Source organism: Esox lucius, chromosome 8 (genome assembly GCF_011004845.1).
Source record: "Esox lucius isolate fEsoLuc1 chromosome 8, fEsoLuc1.pri, whole genome shotgun sequence".
In the NCBI taxonomy this organism is placed as follows: domain Eukaryota; kingdom Metazoa; phylum Chordata; class Actinopteri; order Esociformes; family Esocidae; genus Esox; species Esox lucius.
Genome location: NC_047576.1, coordinates 16,194,238 through 16,216,919, shown reverse-complemented (window position 1 = coordinate 16,216,919; position 22,682 = coordinate 16,194,238). Strand labels below are relative to the sequence as shown.

The 22,682-nt window shown below is 41.1% G+C and overlaps 1 protein-coding gene across 4 annotated transcripts; it reads right to left on the bottom strand.

Moving 5' to 3' along the window:
- Window positions 1-5,106: 5,106 nt before the first annotated feature.
- il23r (interleukin 23 receptor) lies at window positions 5,107-18,075 on the bottom strand. Of its 4 annotated transcripts, none has more exons than XM_020048856.2 (17): window positions 17,733-18,075; window positions 16,962-17,095; window positions 16,644-16,791; window positions 16,103-16,272; window positions 14,785-14,908; window positions 14,277-14,443; window positions 13,833-13,969; window positions 13,460-13,706; window positions 12,938-13,020; window positions 12,403-12,607; window positions 12,053-12,277; window positions 11,792-11,890; window positions 11,451-11,609; window positions 8,649-8,792; window positions 8,318-8,405; window positions 6,867-6,957; window positions 5,107-6,326 (listed from the first exon to the last, which is right to left on the bottom strand). In XM_020048856.2, the coding sequence occupies exons 2-17, from the start codon at window positions 17,023-17,025 to the stop codon at window positions 5,736-5,738; spliced, it is 2,742 nt and encodes a 913-aa protein (XP_019904415.2). In that variant the 5' UTR covers window positions 17,026-17,095; window positions 17,733-18,075; the 3' UTR covers window positions 5,107-5,735. The 4 variants fall into 4 exon arrangements, with proteins under 4 accessions (XP_019904415.2, XP_019904414.2, XP_019904417.2 ...); XM_020048855.3 differs by lacking the exon at window positions 17,733-18,075 and adding an exon at window positions 17,242-17,476; XM_020048858.3 differs by lacking the exon at window positions 17,733-18,075 and adding an exon at window positions 17,242-17,476 and having other exon boundaries at window positions 13,863-13,969.
- Between the last annotated feature and the right edge of the window lie 4,607 nt (window positions 18,076-22,682).

Genomic DNA, 22,682 nt, shown 5'->3' with positions numbered 1-22,682 from the left:
AACCACCGTAACTGACTGATACAGCAGCTGGCTCTACAAGTAGTACTGAGCCCCGGCACAGATCTCTAGGATCTGTTTAGTCAACAACTACTACAGGAAGAGAATAATAATCTATTAGATCAGGATCACGATATGTAACGCGTTACAGTAGTTAGACTACTTTTTAGGTAACGAGTAGGCTAACATAAGGTATATGTTATTCATTTAATTTGTGTAATCCCAACCCAATGAGCATGATGGGCATCACAGGGCAAGAATCAACATTTCACGTATAATATTGCATGGTAGACTGATACAACAACTCTCTATGGCCTTGGACATCCTGCAGGGAGAAGATATTGGTTTCTATGGCACTTTTCACCCAACGCTGGAAATTCTAATGGATAAAATATGGCACTGATGAGAGCAGGTCATCCAGATATCATAGTCCATATATGCATCAGGCCGATTATGCCTTTTCACACCGGGTTTAATGTTGCGCCTTTGTCTTGCCAAATGAAATATCGAACCTTAACCCAATTCAAATATACAACCATTTACGGCATTTACAGCTGTCAGAGTTACTGCATTAACGCATATGATTAGTTTAAAACGCTGTTCATTACTTATATGGTAGAACATATTGTAGGATATCACAGAACTATGGGGTCACAGACCAGCAAACTTGTTCTTAGATTTACATGGGCTATAAATACACTGTTCAAAAAATGTAAGGTCTCGAAGAATGAAATATATGAAAGATCAAAAATGTTCCAGTTTGCTTGAATTTTACAGAGGCAACTCATAATGTGACTCAGTAGTGTGTATGGCCCCCACGTGCCTGTATGCACTCCAGACAACATCTGGGTCTGTGCGACCCTCCAAGTATATCCATCACTGACCCACTGCCAAACGTTCAGAGGATATCGGGCCCTCATGCCACCCTCATGGAGTCTGTTTCTTACAGTTTGGTCAGACACATGCACACCAGTAGCCCGCTGGAGGTAATTTTGTAGGGCTCTGGCAGTGCTCCTCCTGTTCCTCCTCGCACAAAGGAGCAGATACTGGTCCTTCTGCTGTGTGGATACCCTTCAACGGTCCTGTCCAGCTCTCCTCGTGTAACAGACTCCTGGTATCTCCTCCATGCTCTTGAGACAGTACTGGGAGACACAGCAAACCTTCTTGCAACAGCATGTATGGATGTGCCATCCTGGAGGAGCTGGACTGCGTGTGCAACCTAAATGGGCTGCAGGTACCGCCTTATTCTTCCCGAAGTGTCAAGGACACTAGCAAAATGCAAAACTAGAGAAGAATCGGTCAGGAAGGATAAGGAGAGAGCAATTATCTGTGGCCAACACCTGCAAAACCATTCCATTTTTCAAGGTTGTCTTGCTTTTGCCTCTCCAGTGCACCAGTTGTTACTTTCATTTGCACTAAAACAGGTGACATTGATTCATAATCGCTAATGCTTCCTACCTGGGCAGATTGATATCCCTGAAGTTTAACTGACTTGGTGATATGCAGTACTGTGATGATTACGAATTCCCTTAATTTTTTTGAGCAATCTAGATGTAGATCATTATGCATTGCTTTTCAAACAGAAATAGACTACACCTCCAGAGATACAATCATAACTTTAGGTAGAGAGAAAATAAGTACATTTTGGTACATTTTTCACTGTGATATATCTAGTATGGAAGTCTACACATGAATGCTGTTCAATAAGCCTGTCCTGAATATGTGGCGCACGTGCAATACAAAATAGTAGTTTCTTGATTAAAGAACTAAATGCAAATTGTTTCTCTTTATGGTATATAAGTACTTGAGATAGTTGCTCACTCTTGCTGTATAATGTTGAAAGATACAGTTATACAGGTGCTGGTCATAAAAATTGAATATCATCAAAAAGTAGATTTATTTCAGTAATTCCATTCAAAAAGGGAAACTTGTATAATGTATACATTCATTCCACACAGACTGATATATTTCAAGTGTTTATTTCTTTTAATTTTGATGATTATAACTGACAACTAATGAAAACCCCAAATTCAGTATCTCAGAAAATTTGAATATTGTGAAAAGGTTCAATATTGAAGACACCTGGTGCAACACTCTAATCAGCTAATTAACCCAAAACACCTGCAAAGGCCTTTAAATGGTCTCTCAGTCTAGTTCTGTAGGCAACACAATCATGGGGAAGACTGCTGACTTGACAGCTGTCCAAAAGATGACCATTGACACCATGCACAAGGAGGGCAAGACACAAAAGGTAATTGCTAAAGAGGTTGGCTGTTCACAGAGCTCTGTGTCTAAGCACATTAATAGAGAGGCGAAGGGAAGGAAAAGATGTGGTAGGAAAAAGTGTACAAGCAATAGGGATAACCGCACCCTGGAGAGGATTGTGAAACAAAACCCATTCAAAAATGTGGGGTAGATTCACAAAGAGTGGACTGCAACTGGAGTCAGTTTTTCAAGAACCACCACGCACAGACGTATGCAAGACATGGGTTTCAGCTGTCGCATTCCTTGTGTAAAGCCATTCTTGAACAAGACACAGCATCAGAAGCTTCTCGTCTGGGCTAAAGACAAAAAGGACTGGACTGCTGCTGATGAAAGTACATTTTGCATTTCCTTTGGAAATCAAGGTCCCAGAGTCTGGAGGAAGAGAGGAGAGGCACAGAATCCACGTTGCTTGAAGTCCAGTGTAACGTTTCCACGGTCAGTGATGGTTTGTAGTGCCATGTCACCTGCTGGTGTTGGTCCACTGTGTTTTCTGAGGTCCAAGGTCAACACTGTCGTCTACCAGGAAGTTTTAGAGCACTTCATGCTTCCTGCTGCTGACCAACTTTATGGAGATGCATATTTCATTTTCCAACAGGACTTGGCACCTGCACACAGTGCCAAAGCTACCAGTTCCTGGTTTAAGGACCATGGTATCCCTGTTCTTAATTGGCCAGCAAACTTGCCTGACCTTAACCCTATAGAAAATCTAGGGGGTATTGTGAAGAGGAAGATGCGATACGCCAGACCCAACAATGCAGAAGAGCTGAAGGCCACTATCAGAGCAACCTGGGCTCTCATAACACCTGAGCAGTGCCACAGACTGATCAACTCCATGCCACGCCGCATTGCTGCAGTAATTCAGGTAAAAGGAGCCCCAACTAAGTATTGAGTGCTGTACATGCTCATACTTTTCATGTTCATACTTTTCAGTTGGCCAACATTTCTAAAAATATTTTTTTTGTATTGGTCTTAAGTAATATTCTACTTTTCTGAGAGACTGAATTTGGGATTTTCATTAGTTGTCAGTTATAATCATCACAATTAAAATAAATAAACATTTGAAATATATCAGTCTGTGTGTAATGAATGAATATAATATACAAGTTTCACTTTTTGAATGGAATTACTGAAATAAATGAACTTTTTGATGATATTGTAATTTAATGACCAGCACCTGTGTGCTGGTGAGTAACACTGCATTACATAATATACAATAACCCATTAAATGTGTGCCATCTGGGCATAAGTGACCAAATTGGCTTATAATCAAAGGACTTAAAGTAACGCATGTACAGTATCTCACAAAAGTGAATACACCCCTCACATGTTTGCAAATATTTGATTATATATTTTCATGTGACAACAGTGAAGAAATGACACTTTGCTACAATGCAAAGTAGTGTGTACAGCTTGTATAACAGTATAATTTTGCTGTCCCCCCAAAATAACACAACACACAGCCCTTAATGTCTAAACCACTGGCAACAAAAGTGAGTACACCCCTAAGTGAAAATGTCTAAATTGGGCCCAAAATGTGGCCACCATTATTTTCCAGCACTGCCTTAACCCTCTTGGGCTTGGAGGTCACCAGAGCTTCAAAGGTTGCCACTGGAGTCCTCTTCATCGCAAAGCTGGTAGATTTTAGAGACCTTGCACTCCTCCACCTTCTTTTTGAGGATGCCCCACAAATGCTCAATAAGGTTTAGGTCTGGAGACATAGACATAGGTCTTGGCCAGTCCATCACCTTTACCCTCAGCTTCTTTAGCAAAGCAGTGGTCGTCTTGGAGGGGTGTTTGGGGTCGATATCATGTTGGAATACTGCCCTGCGTCCCAGTCTCCGAAGGGAGGGGATCATGCTCTGCTTCAGTAAGTCATAGTACATGTTGGCATTCATGGTTCCCTCAATGAACGGTAGCTCTCCAGTGCCTGCAGCACTCATACAGCCCCAGACCATGACACTCCCACCACCATGCTTGACTGTAGGCAAGACACCCTTGACTTTGTACTCCTCACCTGGTTGCCGCCACACACGCTTGACGCCATCTGAACCAAATAAGTTTATCTTGGTCTCATCAGACCACAGGACATGGTTCCAGTAATCCATGTCCTTAGTCTGCTTGTCTTCAGCAAACTGTTTGCAGGCTTTCTTGTTCATCATCTTTGGAAGAGGCTTCCTTCTGGGATGACAGCCATGTAGACCAATTTTTTGCAGTGTGCGGTGTATGGTCTGAGCACTGACAGGCTGACCCCCCACCCCTTCAACCTCTGCAGCAATACATGTAGCACTTATACGTCTATTTCCTAAAGACAACCTCTGGATATGACGCTGAGCACATGAACTCAATGTCTTTGGTTGACCATGGCGAGGCCTGTTCTGAGTGGAACCTGCCCTGTTAAACCGCTGTATGGTTTTGGCCATTGTGCTGCAACTCAGTTTCAGGGTCTTGCCAATCTTCTTATAGCCTAGGCCATCTTTTTTCTATTTTTCAGATCCTCAGAGAGTTCTTTGCCATGAGGTGCCATGTTGAGCTTCCAGTGACCAGTATGAGGGATTGTGAGAGCGATAACACCAAATGTAACACACCTGCTCCCCATTCACACCTGAGACCTTGTAACACTAACGAGTCACATGACACTGGGGAGGGAAAATGGCTAATTTGGCCCAATTTGGACATTTTCACTTAGGGGCGTACTCACTTGTGTTGAGTTATTTTGAGAGGACAGCAAATTTACAGTGTTATACAAGCTGTACACTCACTACTTTATATTGTAGCAAAGTGTAATTTCTTCAATGTTGTCACATGAAAAGATATAATCAAATATTTGCAAAAATGTGAGGGGTGCACTCACTTTTGTGAGATACTGTATAACTGAATGCCAAACTATCTACAGTAAGCAACAAAGTAACATAACTAGTTACTTTACGGGAACTGTAATTAGTTATGGTTAAAAATAATATTCCCCAACACTGATCAGGATTCAGGGGAAGCTTACTATAGAGACTAATACAAAGTGGTGTTTGCACCTTGAGATGCTAAGCTAGCAGGGAGAACGTACACTATAACTGAGTTGAGTCAGTTAGAAGTATTGTAGCCTGTAAATGGTGGTAGCATTGAATGTGTTACTGTACACTGATGTTTTTGAATAGCAGCATATGTTGCAGCCTATTAGAAGATTTAACATTGAAAGCAACTAATGTACCCCTGTTTTCCCCAACGCAATACAGTTTTAACACTTTGGACAGGAGACTAGTTTTTGTTGTCCATTATACAGTAGATCTATACAGACACCGATTGATAAGAAAAGATTTATCCACATGAACACTTTTAGCAATGAACGATAATGGTTATATAGCAGCGAGCGGAAATGCCACTAGATGTTGTAATGGGCAGAACATGTCCAAATGTGAATGGAACGTCCTAATCACTGATGGATAGAGAAGATAATGCTTTTAAGAAGTCTGCTGGTGGTTTTAAGTGGTGAAGTTGGCGGTCTGAGGAAAGTAATCAGTGGTCATTGGCATAGCCAGAAAGCAGATCGTGTCCTCTGGATTCACTGTCTGTCCCTGAGGTGAGTCCAGATAGCCAAGGCCCACTTCCAAACCCTTCTCCTCCAGCCATAGATCCCCAGAGAAGAGGCTTAATGTCTGGGTAGTGCATTGGGGGGTGAGCTCCCAAATGGAACTGGAATCCAGTCTAGAGGAAATGCCAGGTAGGTCCACTATTACATCAGGGAACCAGGGTTCTAGCAGTCCATGGGACTCCTCTGGGCACCTGCCTGTCCTCTCACAGATGGGAATATGCCCTGTGATGTCTTCCACCTCTTCCATGTCTTGTCCAGGTTCAGTTGTAGTCTGTGGTTTGTATCCAATGTGTGATGCTGTCCATTGGGTCTGTGTCATCCCCTCTGTGTCAGGCTCCCCCTTCCCAGTCTGGAGCCTCCCAGTGTGGATGATGGGGTAGGGTTCGTCCTTCTCCCCTGGTGTGACCTCTTCGATCTGAGACAGCGGTGGGTCACTGAGGGTGAACATCCAGGACCAGGTTTGGCGCACTGGGTTCCCCTGCTTTTGGAGGGAAATACAAACACTGTGGTTAGAGGGAAGAAGTAGAGCTGGGTAGGTGACAGGACTAAGGTCTTAGGTCAGAATGGCTTTAAGGCTAGTGGAAGGCAGTGACTGGTAAGGCAATCTGTTTGATAGATTTGTTTTCAGTGACAGGTAATCATTCCCCTCCTCACTGACGTTGCTAGGCACTGCCACATGGAACACCCGGCCACATCCTGGCAAGCAGCACATTTCCTGTGCGAGGCCCTTTTTAGGAAAGGTTTGAGTCGTTGAAGAAAATGCCACATCCTTTGCCAGCAGAGAAATACATGTCTCCTTGATCTGAGCTGACCTTTTTAAGAACTGACATTAGATTGTGGGGGGAGAGGGTTTTGCTCTTTGGATAGGTGCATTAGGAATTTGTTACCTGAGCTATTCACTGCCAAATGGTAAGGTTAGCATAGGGTTGACGTGTCAAATAGGACCAGCTACAATGTTGAATTATATCTTGTGACACTACATAGATCATTTTTGCCCCATATTTGTCGGTCAGTAGATTACCTTAAGCAGTCTGATAGCATTGCTGTTTCCAAGTTTCGGGAGGTTCTCAGACAGCCAGATAGGGCCCAAAGATATGCATGTTTGTTTGACCCTGTTGGGGATAGAGGGCGTGTTAGGAACTTGGGTTGTTTACAACTTGGTCTTATATTTGGGATGTGTTGTTATGAGGACGAGCTGTTGTCACCAGTTTTGCGCAGCACTTTGGGCAATGCAACACATTTCTATTAGTATGCAGGGCTGACAAACCAAGGTGTAAACCACACCGGGACTCAGCTCTGTCAAAAATAAAACTGTGAACCTCATGAGCACATCCAGCTCCCAAACAGAAAGAGCACAGCAATGTTTATCTTTGGAGAGTAAATACCAAACCAAATAAGTTAAAAAGAAACAACACCAAATTCCGGCTCACACACTTTATTCCCTCTTTTCAAGGTTCTAGTTCTGGAAGTATAACAGCTACAATATTACTTTATTCCCGTACAAATGTTGACAATATTGGTTATAGTTTTTTCATAATGTCAAATGAGTAAAATAAATGTCTCTGGTGAACCATTTATTTAATAAATGTGCAATAAATAAATGGAAAACATGCTTCATGGAGAAATCGATGATGATTCTTTCATAACATATTTAATGGTTGGCAGCACCATAACCAGCAACGCTGTCCAAACATCTATGGGAAAGAGTGGCCTTTTCATTTCCTAAACCACTGAGGGGTCGGATCATGGGAGCTCAATTTAATTTGGCCCTGACCAGACCAAATCCGAACCAATTGTTTCCCAAGCTTGGACATAGAAGCACAGTATAGCAGAGTTGTGTACAGCAATCAGGATATTATTTACTTTCATTACAGTAATAATTGGGTGGGTGCTTAAATTTGTTCTATTTTACACCTTTTTTGCATACCACACTCTTCCTCATACACCCTATAAGAAGGGGGTCATGGCCAAGGGATAAGCCATTATTGGACAGAAACTCTATAAAGGAGCTTCTAAACTGGAAAACTGTGTATGACGTGTATCAGCCCTATAAATGAACTCAGTAGTGTTAGTACTAATGGAGGTATTCATGATCAGCTATTCAGATAAAATCATTCCAGAAGCTTGTTGTCAGTTCTCAGTGTAGTACTATTTCAATGTGATACGTGTAGAAGACAACATGCCCATTATTTGGAATCACTTAGTTTGCTTGCTACTGATCAGAAAAACTGATCAGAAAAACCTGAATAAAGCATTTCTACAGCCATGACAAAAACATGTTTATAATGTCATGTAAAATTGCTTCAGTTGACTGTTAGCTAACAATAACTTAATTTGAAAGTTATTATCATCTAGGACAGTTTTTTTATTTAACTTGATGTTGCCAATAGGAAAGGATTACGTAGATAGAAATACAATTAAAATTCATAATATCCATCCAATCAACATTAAAGACAACCTTTGTGCCTATACCTTTTCCTCACACAGCTCCAACACATCAGGTTCACTATTATCACCATGACAACAGTTGCCACGAAAGCCACACCAGCCACCAATCCAACTAGAAAAGAACAAGACACATGTTAATAATGACAGCCCACTGTCAAGAACGGGCTAAGACCTCAGAGCAGCAATAGTATTCAGTCCGGAATGGATTGAAGAGAAATAGTTTTGACTAGCAGAAATGGTTCTGAATTTATTGATTATACTTGTTTTGGGACTGCACCTTGACTAATTACGGTTGAGCACCTACCATTTTTCCACATAAATGGTAGGTGCTCAACCATAATTAGTCCTGTCTCACCTGCAGTGCCAATAGGCTGCGAGAGAAGCCCCTCCCCTTGTGGTCCTTCCCCTGCCGCTGTGGAAGCAGTAACCTGGATTGAAACAATCCCCTCAGATAGATAGTCCAGCCATCTCTGACTGGGCTCTGACGCTGGTACAGTCACTAGAGAAGATAAAGAACACCAGGGGTATACAATAATTATTATTACACATGTAGGCGATAAGATGAACGGCTGACATGGATTTTCTACAACATGTTGTTATGGCCAGGTTAAAGTAAAATGTTTACAATTTTTAACTTGATGTTACACGGTTATTCACCTGAACTGTTATCTTTTTAAACAACCAGGGAAAATGTAAGCTAATTGTAGCCAAGGCTGGCTAACAATGATGCGGGATTGTGAAAAAGTATTTCTTAGGATTTCTTTTTTACACACATGTCCATTCAATTTAATGTGAAGGAACATATTTGTGAGAAATCTAACATTAAGTTGTAAAGTAGTGAAATTGTTCTTTAAAGTACAATTTCATTTATCCACAGGAACAGGGTAAAATGCAAGTGTTCCAGCTATGTTTTGCACCAGAGAAATGGTCCACAAAGTAGTATACAGATATACAGATGCACAGTGAGGGAAAAACGTATTTCATCCCCTGCTGATTTTGTATGTATACCCACTGACAAAGAAATTATCAGTCTATAGTTTTAATGGTAGGTTTATTTGAATAGTGAGAGACAGAATAACAACAAAAATATCCAGAAAAACCAATGTCAAAAATGTTATGAATTGATTTGCATTTTAATGAGTGAAATAAGTATTTGATCCCCTCTCTATCAGAAAGATTTCTGGCTCCCAGGTGTCTTTTATACAGGTAACGAGCTGAGATTAGGAGCACACTCTTAAAGGTAGTGCTCCTAATCTCAGTTTGTTACCTGTATGAAAGACACCTGTCCAAGTAAGCAATCAATCAATCTGATTCCAAACTTTCCACCATGGCCATGACCAAAGTACTGTCCAAGGCTGGAATGGGCTACAAGACCATCGCCAAGATGCTTGGTGTGAAGGTAACAACAGTTGGTGCAATTATTGGCAAATGGAAGAAACACAAAAGAACCATCAATCTCCCTCAGTCTGGGGCTCCATGCAACATCTCACCTCGTGGAGTTCCAATGATCATGAGAATGGTGAGGAATCAGCCCAGAACTAGACAGGAGGATCTTGTCAATGATCTCAAGGCAGCTGGGAGCATAGTCACCAAGAAAACAATTGGTAACACAATACGCCACGAAGGACTGAAATCCTGCAGCACCCGAAAGATCCCCCTGCTCAAGAAAGCACATGTACAGGCCCGTCTGAAGTTTGCCAATGAACATCTGAATGATTCAGTGGAGAACTGGGTGAAAGTGTTGTGGTCAGATGAGACCAAAATCGAGCTCTTTGGCATCAACTCAACTCGCCATGTTTGGAGGAGGAGGAATGCTGCCTGTGACCCAAAAAACGCCATCCCCACCGTCAAACATGGAGGTGGAAACATTATGCTTTGGGGGTGTTTTTCTGCTAAGGAGACAGGACAACTTCACCACATCAAAGAGACGATGGACAAGGCCACGTATCGTCAAATCTTGGATGAGTACCTCCTTCCCTCAGCCAGGGCATTGAAAATGGGTCATGGATGGGTATTCCAGTATGACAATGACCCAAAACACACAGCCAAGGCAACAAAGGAGTGGCTCAAGAAGAAGCACATTAAGGTCCCGGAGTGGCCTAGCCAGTCTCCTGACCTTCATCCCATAGAAAATCTGTGGAGGGAGCTGAAGGTTTGAGTTGCCAAATGTCAACCTCGAAACCTTAATGACTTGGAGAAGATCTGCAAAGAGGAGTGGGACAAAGTCACTCCTGAGATGTGTGCAAACCTGGTGGCCAACTACAAGAAACGTCTGACCTCTGTGATTGCCAACATGGGTTTTGCCACCAAGTACTAAGTCATGTTTTGCAGAGGGGTCAAATACTTATTTCACTCATTAAAATGCAAATCAATTTATAACATTTATAACAATTTATAACATGCATTCTTCTGGATTTTTTTGTTGTTATTTTGTCTCTCACTCTTCAAATAAAACTACCATTAAAATTAAAGACTGGTCATTTCTTTGTCAGTGGGCAAACGTACAAAATCAGCAGGGGATCAAATAAGTTTTTCCCTCCCTGTAGGTGTTCCATGCATTGAAGTACATTAGATAAATTATGTTATTTGCCAATTATTTATTTTTGTACATTTAAATGTATCCTAAAATGCATCCAAAACAATATATGAAATATTTGGTTTTCACTTGTAAAAGCAGAATGCTGCACATGTAGTATAACAAAACTGAGGTTCAGATGTGCACCAAACCACATCCTGCTTTCGGGTTTAACAATAGCTCTTGATTCGTTGAAGCTCCAAACCTTGAAACATGCAAACTGTTTCTAACTGAAACCAACTAATAGAAACACTCAAGCTAACGATTCACTTCCATGGATGCAGACAAGTTCCAATTCATCTTTAACCATCTAAAAATGATTGAGATTACATTACATTCTAATCCTCTTACACTGGATGTACAGTGCAGTTCAGCCTGATTCAGGGAAATGGCTGGTTACTGGAATCAAGGAGAAAAGATCAATTCATCAGATGTGAAAATGTGGAAAGCCCTTTCTCAGCTGTGGGTTTGTGAGGCGTGAGAATTTGACAGTGAAATCACAGGTTGATTTTGATGACAGGTTATTTCCATTATGTAAAGTTGTAGTGTAGACTAAACACACACACTCCTTTATCCTCTCACCCCTGAAATTCTGGTGCGCATCAGAAGCCAGTTCCTTAACATAGATGTTGTAGTGTGTTATAAAGCCCCTCTGTTCGTCCATGGGTAACTCCTCCCATTGGATAAGAACCCGTCCAGATTCATGGGCTAATATAGACACCTTCGGTGCAGCTTCTGGTTCTGTAACATAAACAGGGAATAAGGAAGCACTGTTACAAAATCCAGAACTAGTTATGTTTGCTATATATAATGGGATGGATGGCAAGGACTGCAGTTCAAAGTGAAATCATGAGGTTACAAACTAAATTAACACAATGCATTACTTGACTTGAGCGGTAATTCTCAAGTACATGTGAACCTACTCTCTTCTCTGGAATAGACCAAGCCACATGAGGGGCGGGACAACCCCCAGGTAGTCTCAGCATAAAGTGAAACATTATACCTCACTCCTGGCCTCAGACCTGAAAAAAAAAACACTTCAGTTGTCAGGAAGTAAATTATCTTCGCTAGTGACCTCTAGTGGATGATAGCGAGCATTGCATCTCTCACCACTACAAGCAATTATTGTCAGAATTAGTTTCAATTTGTAGGAATGTGAATGTGTTTCTGACTTTTGTCCTTACCTGTAATAAGAGTGCTGTTTCTATCCACAGCCACTCTCTGCCAGCCCAGTTCTAGAGATCCACTAATCCATTCCACCACAAACCCCAACAGTACCCCTGGCCCTGCCTCTGCATCTGTCTCTGCCCCAGGCCCACTAGATCCATCCCACAACCAGGACAGGGCAACTGTATCTCCTCCTTCTCCCACTGCAGGTCCAAGACATCTTAGGACAGGTCCAGACACACCTAAAATGGCCGGTGTTCATCATTTCCAGGTTAAGTTCTATTAGCGGTTACGTTTTTCTGGTTGAAATTAGGGTTACGGTAAGGATTAGGGGTTAAAAGGTGAGTAAAGTTTTGGGTCTTCTCACTCGTGTGTGTGAGGTGGAGGGCGGCCGGTGGAGATGTTCCGAAAGAGGTGACAGCCCTGACAAACAACACCTGAACCTCAGGTGTCAATTGAATTGAATATTGGATGACATCAGCCGGACATGAGACCTCCTGTCTCTGACCCTCATGCGGATAGAACAGCTCATACCGCAACACCTGACCGCTATAGTCATCTGGAGAGAGGGGCTGAGGAAAGAGACAAAACAAAATTGAAACGATTAAAGCATTACAGTAAAAATATAAAAATAGCACCTCAAAGGAATACTACTACAGTCCACTAGAGTGCACTATTTGATGTCCATTTAAGTTCTCAGGTTCATTTAATAAAATTAAGATGCTAAGGGTGTTAACTGTACTGGGTTCTCGGTAAGCTTGTTTCCAGTCTCTGTAGCTAACATTTCACTTCTTGCTACTCCTTGTCTTTGGTGCATGACATGTATTACAGGGGGCACAATGTTAGCTGAAGAAACTGGTACACAAACTACGCTAACTGACAGATCAAACGTGTTACTGTACCTTCCACAGTACTGTCACGTTCTGAACCCCATCAGCCTGAGGGACACCCAACACCCTCCAGACGTCCAGCTCTCTGGTGGGGGCTGAAAACAAACAGGAAAACAAGTTACTCTGACTACGCTTTACAGGTTTGTACAAATAAACCTTTAGTTTAGATTTTTAGGATTCCCGTTGAAATATGGTTATGTTACAGTCAAATAATATACAGTCAAAAAGCTAATAAGAGTAAAATATTGGCTAGGCACAGTGAAAACAAAAAATGATATTTACCGACTTTATATATGAATATGAATATTTTTATTTACAGTTTAGTTGAAGTAGAACTTTAGGAAGATGAGAGGGGATGTAATCTGAATACATTTTTAATCTGGTTTCACAGTTCAACGTATACTCTGACAGGGTAGCCTTCTACAATGGCAGGACTTTGTATCCTTCCTCCCATCCCTCACTGCCATGTGTGAACAGGCTCCCTGAAACGTCCAGGCTAATCCATTTAGAGACAGTCCTGTACTCTGGGCTTACCCATCCCTGGGCTAGTATCCTGAGCTGATGGGCTCCATTTACTGCAAAGCGGCCTGTGGGTGGAGTAGGGGGTGAGTACTGGGGTAGGTCCATGTGTTGAGCTGGGCCTGAGCATGGTGTCGAGGTCGGGTGCAGACTTGGACCTCTGTTCAGAAAAACAAACTCTGATCTGGAAGTCATAGTGAGTCAGGGGCTGCAGGCCCTCCACCTTGACCAGGCCCCGGCCCAGATCCATGTATTGCTCCACCTGTACGACAATGGCAGCCCTGTTATTGTATTTGTCCTGACATTGAAGTGCATGTCCCTTAATGGTACATTTACAGTAGATGTTACCAAATTGGAGCTGTTAATGATGGAAAATAATAGCACTCACCCAGGAGCCATTGCCTGTTCTGAGCCTTACTTGGTGTTTTAAAAGTTCAGGGGATTCTGAGCAGTTCCAGTGCAATACAGCTAAACTGGAGCTATTCCCGAACTCCAGTTTCACGATGTACGGGGTGTCTGGAGTCACTGCAGATTAGAATAACAGTTTAATTACAAACCTAGAATAGGCTCTCATCTGTTGGATGTCCTGATGCCCAAATATGCTCTTATTTGACAGTCCTGATACTAATCAAATACAAATACAACATACTCTTTAAATCACTGTGAAATCACTCAAACCATACCGAAGAATTTCATGTGAATATGTACGGGAACAATGTGTGATTTTGCGTACAGGAATATCTTTTACGGTGAAAAAAAAGAAGGTAATTTATGGTAAAATAAATCATTGTAGACAACATGCCTATAATTGTAGACAACATGAGGGACATACCTATGTCTTTGACAGAGAAGATGAAAGGTTGAGAAAATGATTCTCCAAGTATGTTGTGAGCCCTTAACCGCAGCTGGTGCTGTTCCTTCTCATTCAACTCAGACCGTGGGAAACTGAACCCACCAGTTCTCCGTATCCCACGCTGAAACACCTGGGTTTTGTTCTCACTGTGAATAAGCAGTTCACATTAGGAAAAGCTTTCATTCCCTGAATTCTGTATTATAAAGGTTGTTTTGGTGTGTGTGTGTGTGTGTGTGTGCTAACAAACAGTGCTTGGTTTGGGCAGGAGCTAAATCGAGGTTAGTACCAGCACCATAAATGTTTTACAGTTTACAGCTTCGATTCCTCTCATAGAATATTAGATCAAATGTGTTGTAGAGCTTTTGTAAGTGGAAGTAAACAGTACTGGTCAGATGACAACTGGTTCCAGTGCGTCCAGTTCCAAAAGGGTTTGACGTGGTCCCCCGTAACTAGGGTTCACCACTCACATAACCCTTTACACACTTACCGCGAGAGTGAGAATGTGTAGTTTGTGACCAAGTATGTTTCACGTCCACTGCTCCAGTTGCAGTGGATCTCCTCTGAGTCCCTGGGAGCCTCACAGGCAATATTATTGGGCTCATCCGGAGGGTCTTTAGGGAAGGACAATTACATATCAATCCTATTCCGGGTCTAACAGGGACCATATACACTCACCTAAAGGATTATTAGGAACACCATACTAATACTGTGTTTGACCCCCTTTCGCCTTCAGAACTGCCTTAATTCTACGTGGCATTGATTCAACAAGGTGCTGAAAGCATTCTTTAGAAATGTTGGCCCATATTGATAGGATGGCATCTTGCAGTTGATGGAGATTTGTGGGATGCACATCCAGGGCACAAAGCTCCCGTTCCACCACATCCCAAAGATGCTCTATTGGGTTGAGATCTGGTGAATGTGGGGGCCATTTCAGTACAGTGAACTCATTGTCATGTTCAAGAAACCAATTTGAAATGATTCGAGCTTTGTGACATGGTGCATTATCCTGCTGGAAGTAGCCATCAGAGGATGGGTACATGGTGGTCATAAAGGGATGGACATGGTCAGAAACAATGCTCAGGTAGGCCGTGACATTTCAACGATGCCCAATTGGCACTAAGGGGCCTAAAGTGTGCCAAGAAAACATCCCCCACACCATTACACCACCACCAGCAGCCTGCACAGTGGTAACAAGGCATGATGGATCCATGTTCTCATTCTGTTTACGCCAAATTCTGATTCTACCAGTGGTTATTTCAGTCAAAGTTGCTCTTCTATCAGCTTGAATCAGTCAGCCCATTCTCTTCTGACCTCTAGCATCAACAAGGTATTTTCGCCCACAGGACTGCCGCATACTGGATGTTTTTCCCTTTTCACACCATTCTTTGTAAACCCTAGAAATGGTTGTGTGTGAAAATCCCAGTAACTGAGCAGATTGTTAAATACTCAGACCGGCCCGTCTGGCACCAACAAGCATTCCACGCTCAAAATTGCTTAAATCACCTTTCCCATTCTGACATTCAGTTTGGAGTTCCGGAGATTGTCTTGACCAGGACAACACCCCTAAATGCATTGACGCAACTGCCATGTGATTGGTTGGTTTGATAATTGCATTAATGAGAAATTGAACAGGTGTTCCTAATAATCCTTTAGGTGAGTGTATATGCACAGAATAATGTATTTACATTAGTATTTTGTTTATTGTTTGGGACAGATTACGTAGAACATTTACAAAACAATCTAATTTGCAACAACACCGGCCTGCAAAACATGCAGAAGAACCATATGACAGAAGATGTACGTACATCCACTATGTAAATCCAGTCCACAGATGGTCTTGAAACGTCCATCCCTCTCCAGTTTACAGATCAAAACAGAGTTTGGTTCGCGGAGGTTAGTCAGTCTCAGTCGGACAGTAGAACAGTTCAACCTCTCTACTGGAATCTGCTCCTGACCATTCAGCTCTATAAATAGCCTGATAAAACACAGAGAGAAAACAATGCAGTTAGACTACTTCTAATTGTGGGAGACTTCAAAGGCAACACCTAAGTGACAGTAGATACCTTTATCTCTCTAATGCAATACACACTGATTTATTCTCAATATATATTTGAAGCCCCTGTAATTTTGTCAAAATAAAGATAAGCAAACCTACAAATCTGACAGTATTACCTCTCATGTAGAGCTTACATTCTTGGCCAGTTTATTGTATTTTTATGAGTATCTGACAGTGTTGATTTCCTATTTCCTTAAAGATCCCATAACTGTTTTAGTGTAATGCAACAAATAGTTAATGAAAAAAGGAGTGATAAACTGGCAGGCAGGGATACAGGCTGATGAACAGACCTGGAGTTACAATGGGGCATTGTGGTTGTGCAGTAGACCGTCAGATTGGAGCCCATGGTAAAGAGGGGTCCAGGTTCAACAGACACAAACCCCTGACAGATGATACCCATGGCTGGACCTGAGGAGCTGACTGGACCCTGGAAAGAGCCTGACCACAGACATATCATCACACGGTGAACCAGCCCTAGACACACATCCAAAGTGATACTCTCTGAAATGTTAAGCAAAGCTTAAGAAAAACATATTTTTATTGAAATGTCAGTTGCATTGCCCAGCAGTATTTCTTTTTCGTATTCCAAAGAAAAAGGATTCACTTACATTTGATGATGCAATTGAGGAGAAAAGCGATGGCAGTCCTCCAAAATGTTCTGACGAGCCTCATCTCCCTGTTTTACCCTAGAGTTATGTGTTTGCGAACAGCAAACCATCATCACAAATCCTTGTCCCAAAATCTATGTAGAAAATGTTTTAAATTGTACATAATTAGAAATTCAAATATTGAAACATTTTTCTTTATACTCTTCATCTAGCACTCTTCCTCTTGCTTTGTAACGTAATATATTGTAAAAATAAACATATTTAGGTAATTGTGTCTCACCAGCATCTACTGGTGTCTACATCCCCTCTGATAATCCGTCTGTGGCTGCCATCATTTGAGCTAATCTAATTATTACTAAACTTCAGTCTGCTGACATCTTGCCGGCAAGACGTTTCTGTGATCTTTGTTCTAAGACTTTGTGTTGGATCTTGTAAAATAAGGACAATGACCTAGATCTGTAGTCTCAATGTGCTGAAACTTCGAATGTCAGTGTAAGCAGTTGTGTGCCCCAATTAATGAACCACAGAGGTTTCAGTTAACTCAGAGATACATGCCCTCGATACTTGTTTTCTATAAAAGAGAATAGACTGCATTGGACTGTAGATTACTCTCTGGCAGATAGATACTATATATTGGCTGTAATTACAATGCCAAGCCTGCAATATAATTTCGAAAATACTTTAACTGTGTCCTTAATCTAGCCTGTCAGCTACAAGATCAACTGAAAAAATCATACTGGTCAAGTTCATTTCAATGTACACTATACTTACCGTACTGTAAGGTTGCCCCATCTACTGGATGTCCTAAAGCTATCCTGTCAAGGCAAGAATTACAATTTACACTCATCACGATACCGTCTACCGTCTGTGTTAACATGCAATGTCCAGACCAGCGGCGTCTCACAATAACACGTATTGGTTAAATAAGAGACAATTGTCTTATGCTATCTAACAGCGCTGGCGGCACGTACATGTCCCTTGAAAAGTGTGTGTGAAAAGCGTGAGAAAAACAGCTGCTTAGCAGTGTTGCCCTAGATTTCTTATCTCAGCCCCCATTCAGTTTCCATCCCCAAGATCAAGGGACTGGTGGGGAAATCCCACAAAGAATTAATCATACAGTTGAGTTCATTTAAAGAGTTCATATTCACACCAGGAAGGTCAGTATAATGTCTCTATGGTTGTGGCCACTGTCAGAGCCGTCATTTCATAATGTGATTTTGATACCGTTGGGAGTATATAAACCTACTGAAGCTCAGATTTGCTTAGCAGGATGTGGTAAGCCGTTTGGAATGGAAAGGGGAAATCACACATTTTCATATATGAAAGGCTTGAAAGTATATCTATAACCCAAATTCCCAAAACAAAGAAACGAGGCAATACACTAACGGGTTGACACACTTACATCTAATGACCTAATGACCTAATTCACTGAAAATGTTATTGAGCCAGGTGTTCAACAAGGCCAGCTGAGAGGACACCTCACCCGGATCTGATGGCGCTGCTAAACATCAACACCATCAACACTGAGGAGGAATGAGCATGGCTTACTGTGGTTCTTGACAGAGCCCAACGGTAGCCTGGAAAAAGGTGGCGCCAACTCAACAGTCAGATAACTTGTCCTGTGGTTCTTTGTCATCTCCAGTGACTGGGAAATTGCCATAAAACTGAAGATCTTGTACAGTGCTGTGTACAACTCCCTTCACAGAACAGCAGAGTTTATCTGCTTGCAAGAGACATGAAAGAAAACAGTGGCGTCACATCTGATTGAGGAAGACACCTCTTTTTGCAGAGTAGATCCTTACTTATGTTTGTGCTACTAGCGCAACGTGTCCGGTTGCTGCTTTGTTTGTTCACATTAAGCTATGGATTACTACACACTCGTCTCTGCGCCTGTGTCCTGCCACCACAACCGTGACAATACTGAACGACTCATCCTCACTTTGACCACTTTGTCCGGATTCCAACCACATTGCTTTCACTCTGGCCATATGTCTAGCTTGGAGAAGCAAGAAATAAGTAATAATGTTTTTTTTAATTGGTATTTACAAAGTTATTTACAAGGGATTTTTTTTTTTTTGCTGTCCAGACAACTGATGCAAAGTTGGTTCGGCTGTACTCATGGTCCAGTTTGACTCAATGCTATATCATGTACAACAACATGGTCAAGTCAAGTGTCAGCAATTCTATTTGAGATAATTGTTCTCCATCTCCCTCCCTTAACTGTTAGTTAAGAGTCTTAAAATTGTAATGAGTTGAGTTTAGTAACTGAAAGACAGTGATTGGCACATATCTGGAGGAAGAAGCATTAAATTACCACCAAAGGACAATAATCCATATAAAAGCCTAAATATGTGATTCTGAATATAACAGGTCCTCTTAATTATGTTGTGTTAGTTTTCTTTTCAATGAGGGATGCATCTTGTAGTTGTTGCGAGGCATTACTGGAGTAAGTTTGTTTAGTGGAGTAATTGACAATGTTCCTGTTGTGGGAGAGGAAAGCATGGGATTTTGGAATTCACTGGCTGGATGAAGGTGACACCTGGTGATTTCCTTGTGATGTGGGAATCTGCCTTCGCTTTTGTCACTTGTGGAAAAACCTGAATAATGGTGAAACATTGGTGGTCAAATTTAAACATAAGTTTTACTAAAATACGATTATTTTTCCATTTCTTTAAATTTCCTAATTGGATATTTAGAAGGAGGGATGATATAAAAATAGCAATTGTGGGACGCACGATGAAGTGTTGGTCAAATGTTTTTATTTTGAAAGAAGAAGAAACAGGAAAAATAAATCACTGCTTAAGATGTTAGGCCTTACCATCTTCTGGTAGAGAGAAGAACTAAAGAAGAACCTAAAAATATGGTGTCTAATAAACATTAGTTATTCAGTAGCCTATCCTATGTCTGGCATAATGATTGTTTTAATCAATCCAATTGCCATTGTTTAGCAATCTCCAGCTCATGTGATCTATGGAAACACACCAGATGCCTGCAGAATTTAAGATAATCTACACATAAACATTGAGAGGCAATGGGCATGAGAAACTTAACACAACACATATGTGTTGACTAACTCTGAACAAAGGACAATACATAGGACATGATGCCTGTTACTGATGGGCCCCACACATCCTGTCCATACCTCCAGCTAGGAGTTGCCCATGTGACTGTCATAGGCTCTACAGATAGGCCCATTGACCATAGGTGGTAACATACCATTCAAGGGTCTTTTGTAGGACAAACATTTCCTCTTGGAGGATATTGGACAGTGTAATGGTAGGCTATGACCAGTGACCGCCTCCAGTGTGTCCTGGTATAAAAGACTTGTGAACTTTGTAATTATTGGAGAACATGTCAGAACTGGAAGGTCAACTTCGTGGATTCATGCTGAATAAAGATGTCTCTCCCCTGACTTCCCGTTGAATACATTTTGTTCATGGATAAAAAATTGACAGAATCTAACAACATTGATGCAGTTTTCTCAGATTTTAATTTGCATGAGCCTACATTTCTCATAGACATTTTAATTCCACTGGATCTTTCTGTTTGGAACATGTTTGGGACATTTCTGCTCTCAAATATGGTTTGTACTAACTGTTATATTTGTGTTTCTTTTTCAATTTTTTTTACACAAGACATAGTATTGATTCCCCAAACAAACCTTGGTGTACTTTGTATCCATCAAATATACAAAGGTGAATGACTGACAGTTAATTTGCAAGCAATGACCTGAGACTAAAGTTGTAATAGGTATACTGCCATACTTAGGATAGATAGTGTTCACAGTGGAACACTAAAGATACATTTAAGGATAATTATTCTTACTGTAAGTTTACAAGTTTAGAACACAAAAGAACCCCGTTAAATGTAGCAAACTATTTTTATGTAGTCTTCTTCATTCAAACATGCTAAACATTTTACAGTTGAAAGCATTCCTCTCTTTGCCCTGGGATTAGCTTGCAGTAGACCTCCTAAGTCTACACACAGGTTTGATGTTCAACAATGCCCTAGCCAGAGGTCTTCAACCCTGTTCCTGGAGCGTTACTGTCCTGGTCGTTTTCATTCCAAATTATGGCTAAATTAGGGTTGAAGTGAAAACAACCAGGACAGTAGCTCTCCATGTGTTGGGTTGGAGACCCCTGAGAAGTTACACAAAAGAAAATTGTGTAAATAATGACAAGGATTTAGTGTATTTTAAGGATGCTCAATTTGTGGGAAAACAAATGTACAGGCTGTATTTTGTGTTTTAAAGGTTAGACAACAAAAAGGGTTGTTGTCTAACCTTGTGTTGTTAAGATTAGGGACAAGATTAGAAAACCAAAATCTCTGATTTGGACTTGGAAGCATTGGGGTTTGAATCAGTTGTGTTGATGCCCATCCACAACTCCCCAGCAAAATTACCATCTTTAAAGTTACTGTACATATGCTTATTATTAAACCTAGTGACCATAGTAAACATAAATGTTTTTGTGCGTATCGGGACTCCCTAAAATGCACAAAAACGACTACATTACATCTTGTGCTATTTTGCACAAATTTAGTTTGAGATCGGGGTTGCTGTACCAGAAGCTGATGAGTGCTTGAAAAACCCCATGGACCAATTGAAGTGGAGTGGGGAGGCATTTTCAGCAGGGATTTTTTGGTCTTAACACTAGAGACAGTCTAAGCGCACTTGAGAGTCGGCAGAGCTGATGTCAAAAAATGATTGAGCTTGCCATTACAAGCACTGACCGATAATATTTCCTGGTTGGAAGAAGAGTGTGGGAAAAAATTATCATCCTCAGTTTTTGAGATGAGACAGCACCATAGATAACAAAAAATAGATATATTGGGAAAGGGAGAAAAGATTGTGATAAAAGGAGTTGTCAGTCCCAGCACTGAACCAGCCCTAGTGATTTCCAGTGGTCTTCTCCAGACTGAACGGTTTCCCACTCCTGGTGTACCTGCATTACTATTCAGCACCCAGGGGCGCAGATAGGATTTTTTAACTGGGGTGGACCAAGCTGTCAGCAAATGATTTAAACTCAATTCGTTATTTTGCGTAATTTGGGCTAATGATTTGCACTAAAAAGCTGTCTTTATCTACTGTGGCTGCCCTCCTGCAGATCCTCACTTGACTGACTTGGGCCTGCCTTACTGTCATCAGAAATTGCCTGCAGGCCAGGAGGACAACATTTTAAATCATATAATTTCAGTTAACCTTCTATACCTCTATAGAATTTCAAAACAATGTGAAATACAACATATTCCTGAGAATTAATGGGTAAAACTACTATTTCAAATGTCTAAGAATAACTCAAAATTTTAAATGTAAGTGTAAATTACAAGTTTGTTGCAATTTATAGATTAGAAATATCTTTCAAATGATGTATGACATATTAAGAAATGTTTTTCATCATATTTAATTTAATTTAAGAATCTATATCCTCCGTTGCTCCGTACAATAAAAAAAACATGATTTCCTGCTATAAGAGGATGTCAAAAGTTTATGTAGGCCTTTATTTGTTGTTTGCATAAACTTTGCACCACACAAATTTACTTGTTCTAATTATTTTTATAGTGGCTTACACGACAATGAACATACTTCAGTCAATTTATACAGTACAATGTGTGAAATGATAAGATTAAACATAATTCCCTGACGACGATAAATTGTTTGATTTATCCAACCATATTTTTTGTGTTCATTCATTATTTGCCTCTGTCCACTCACCTAAATGT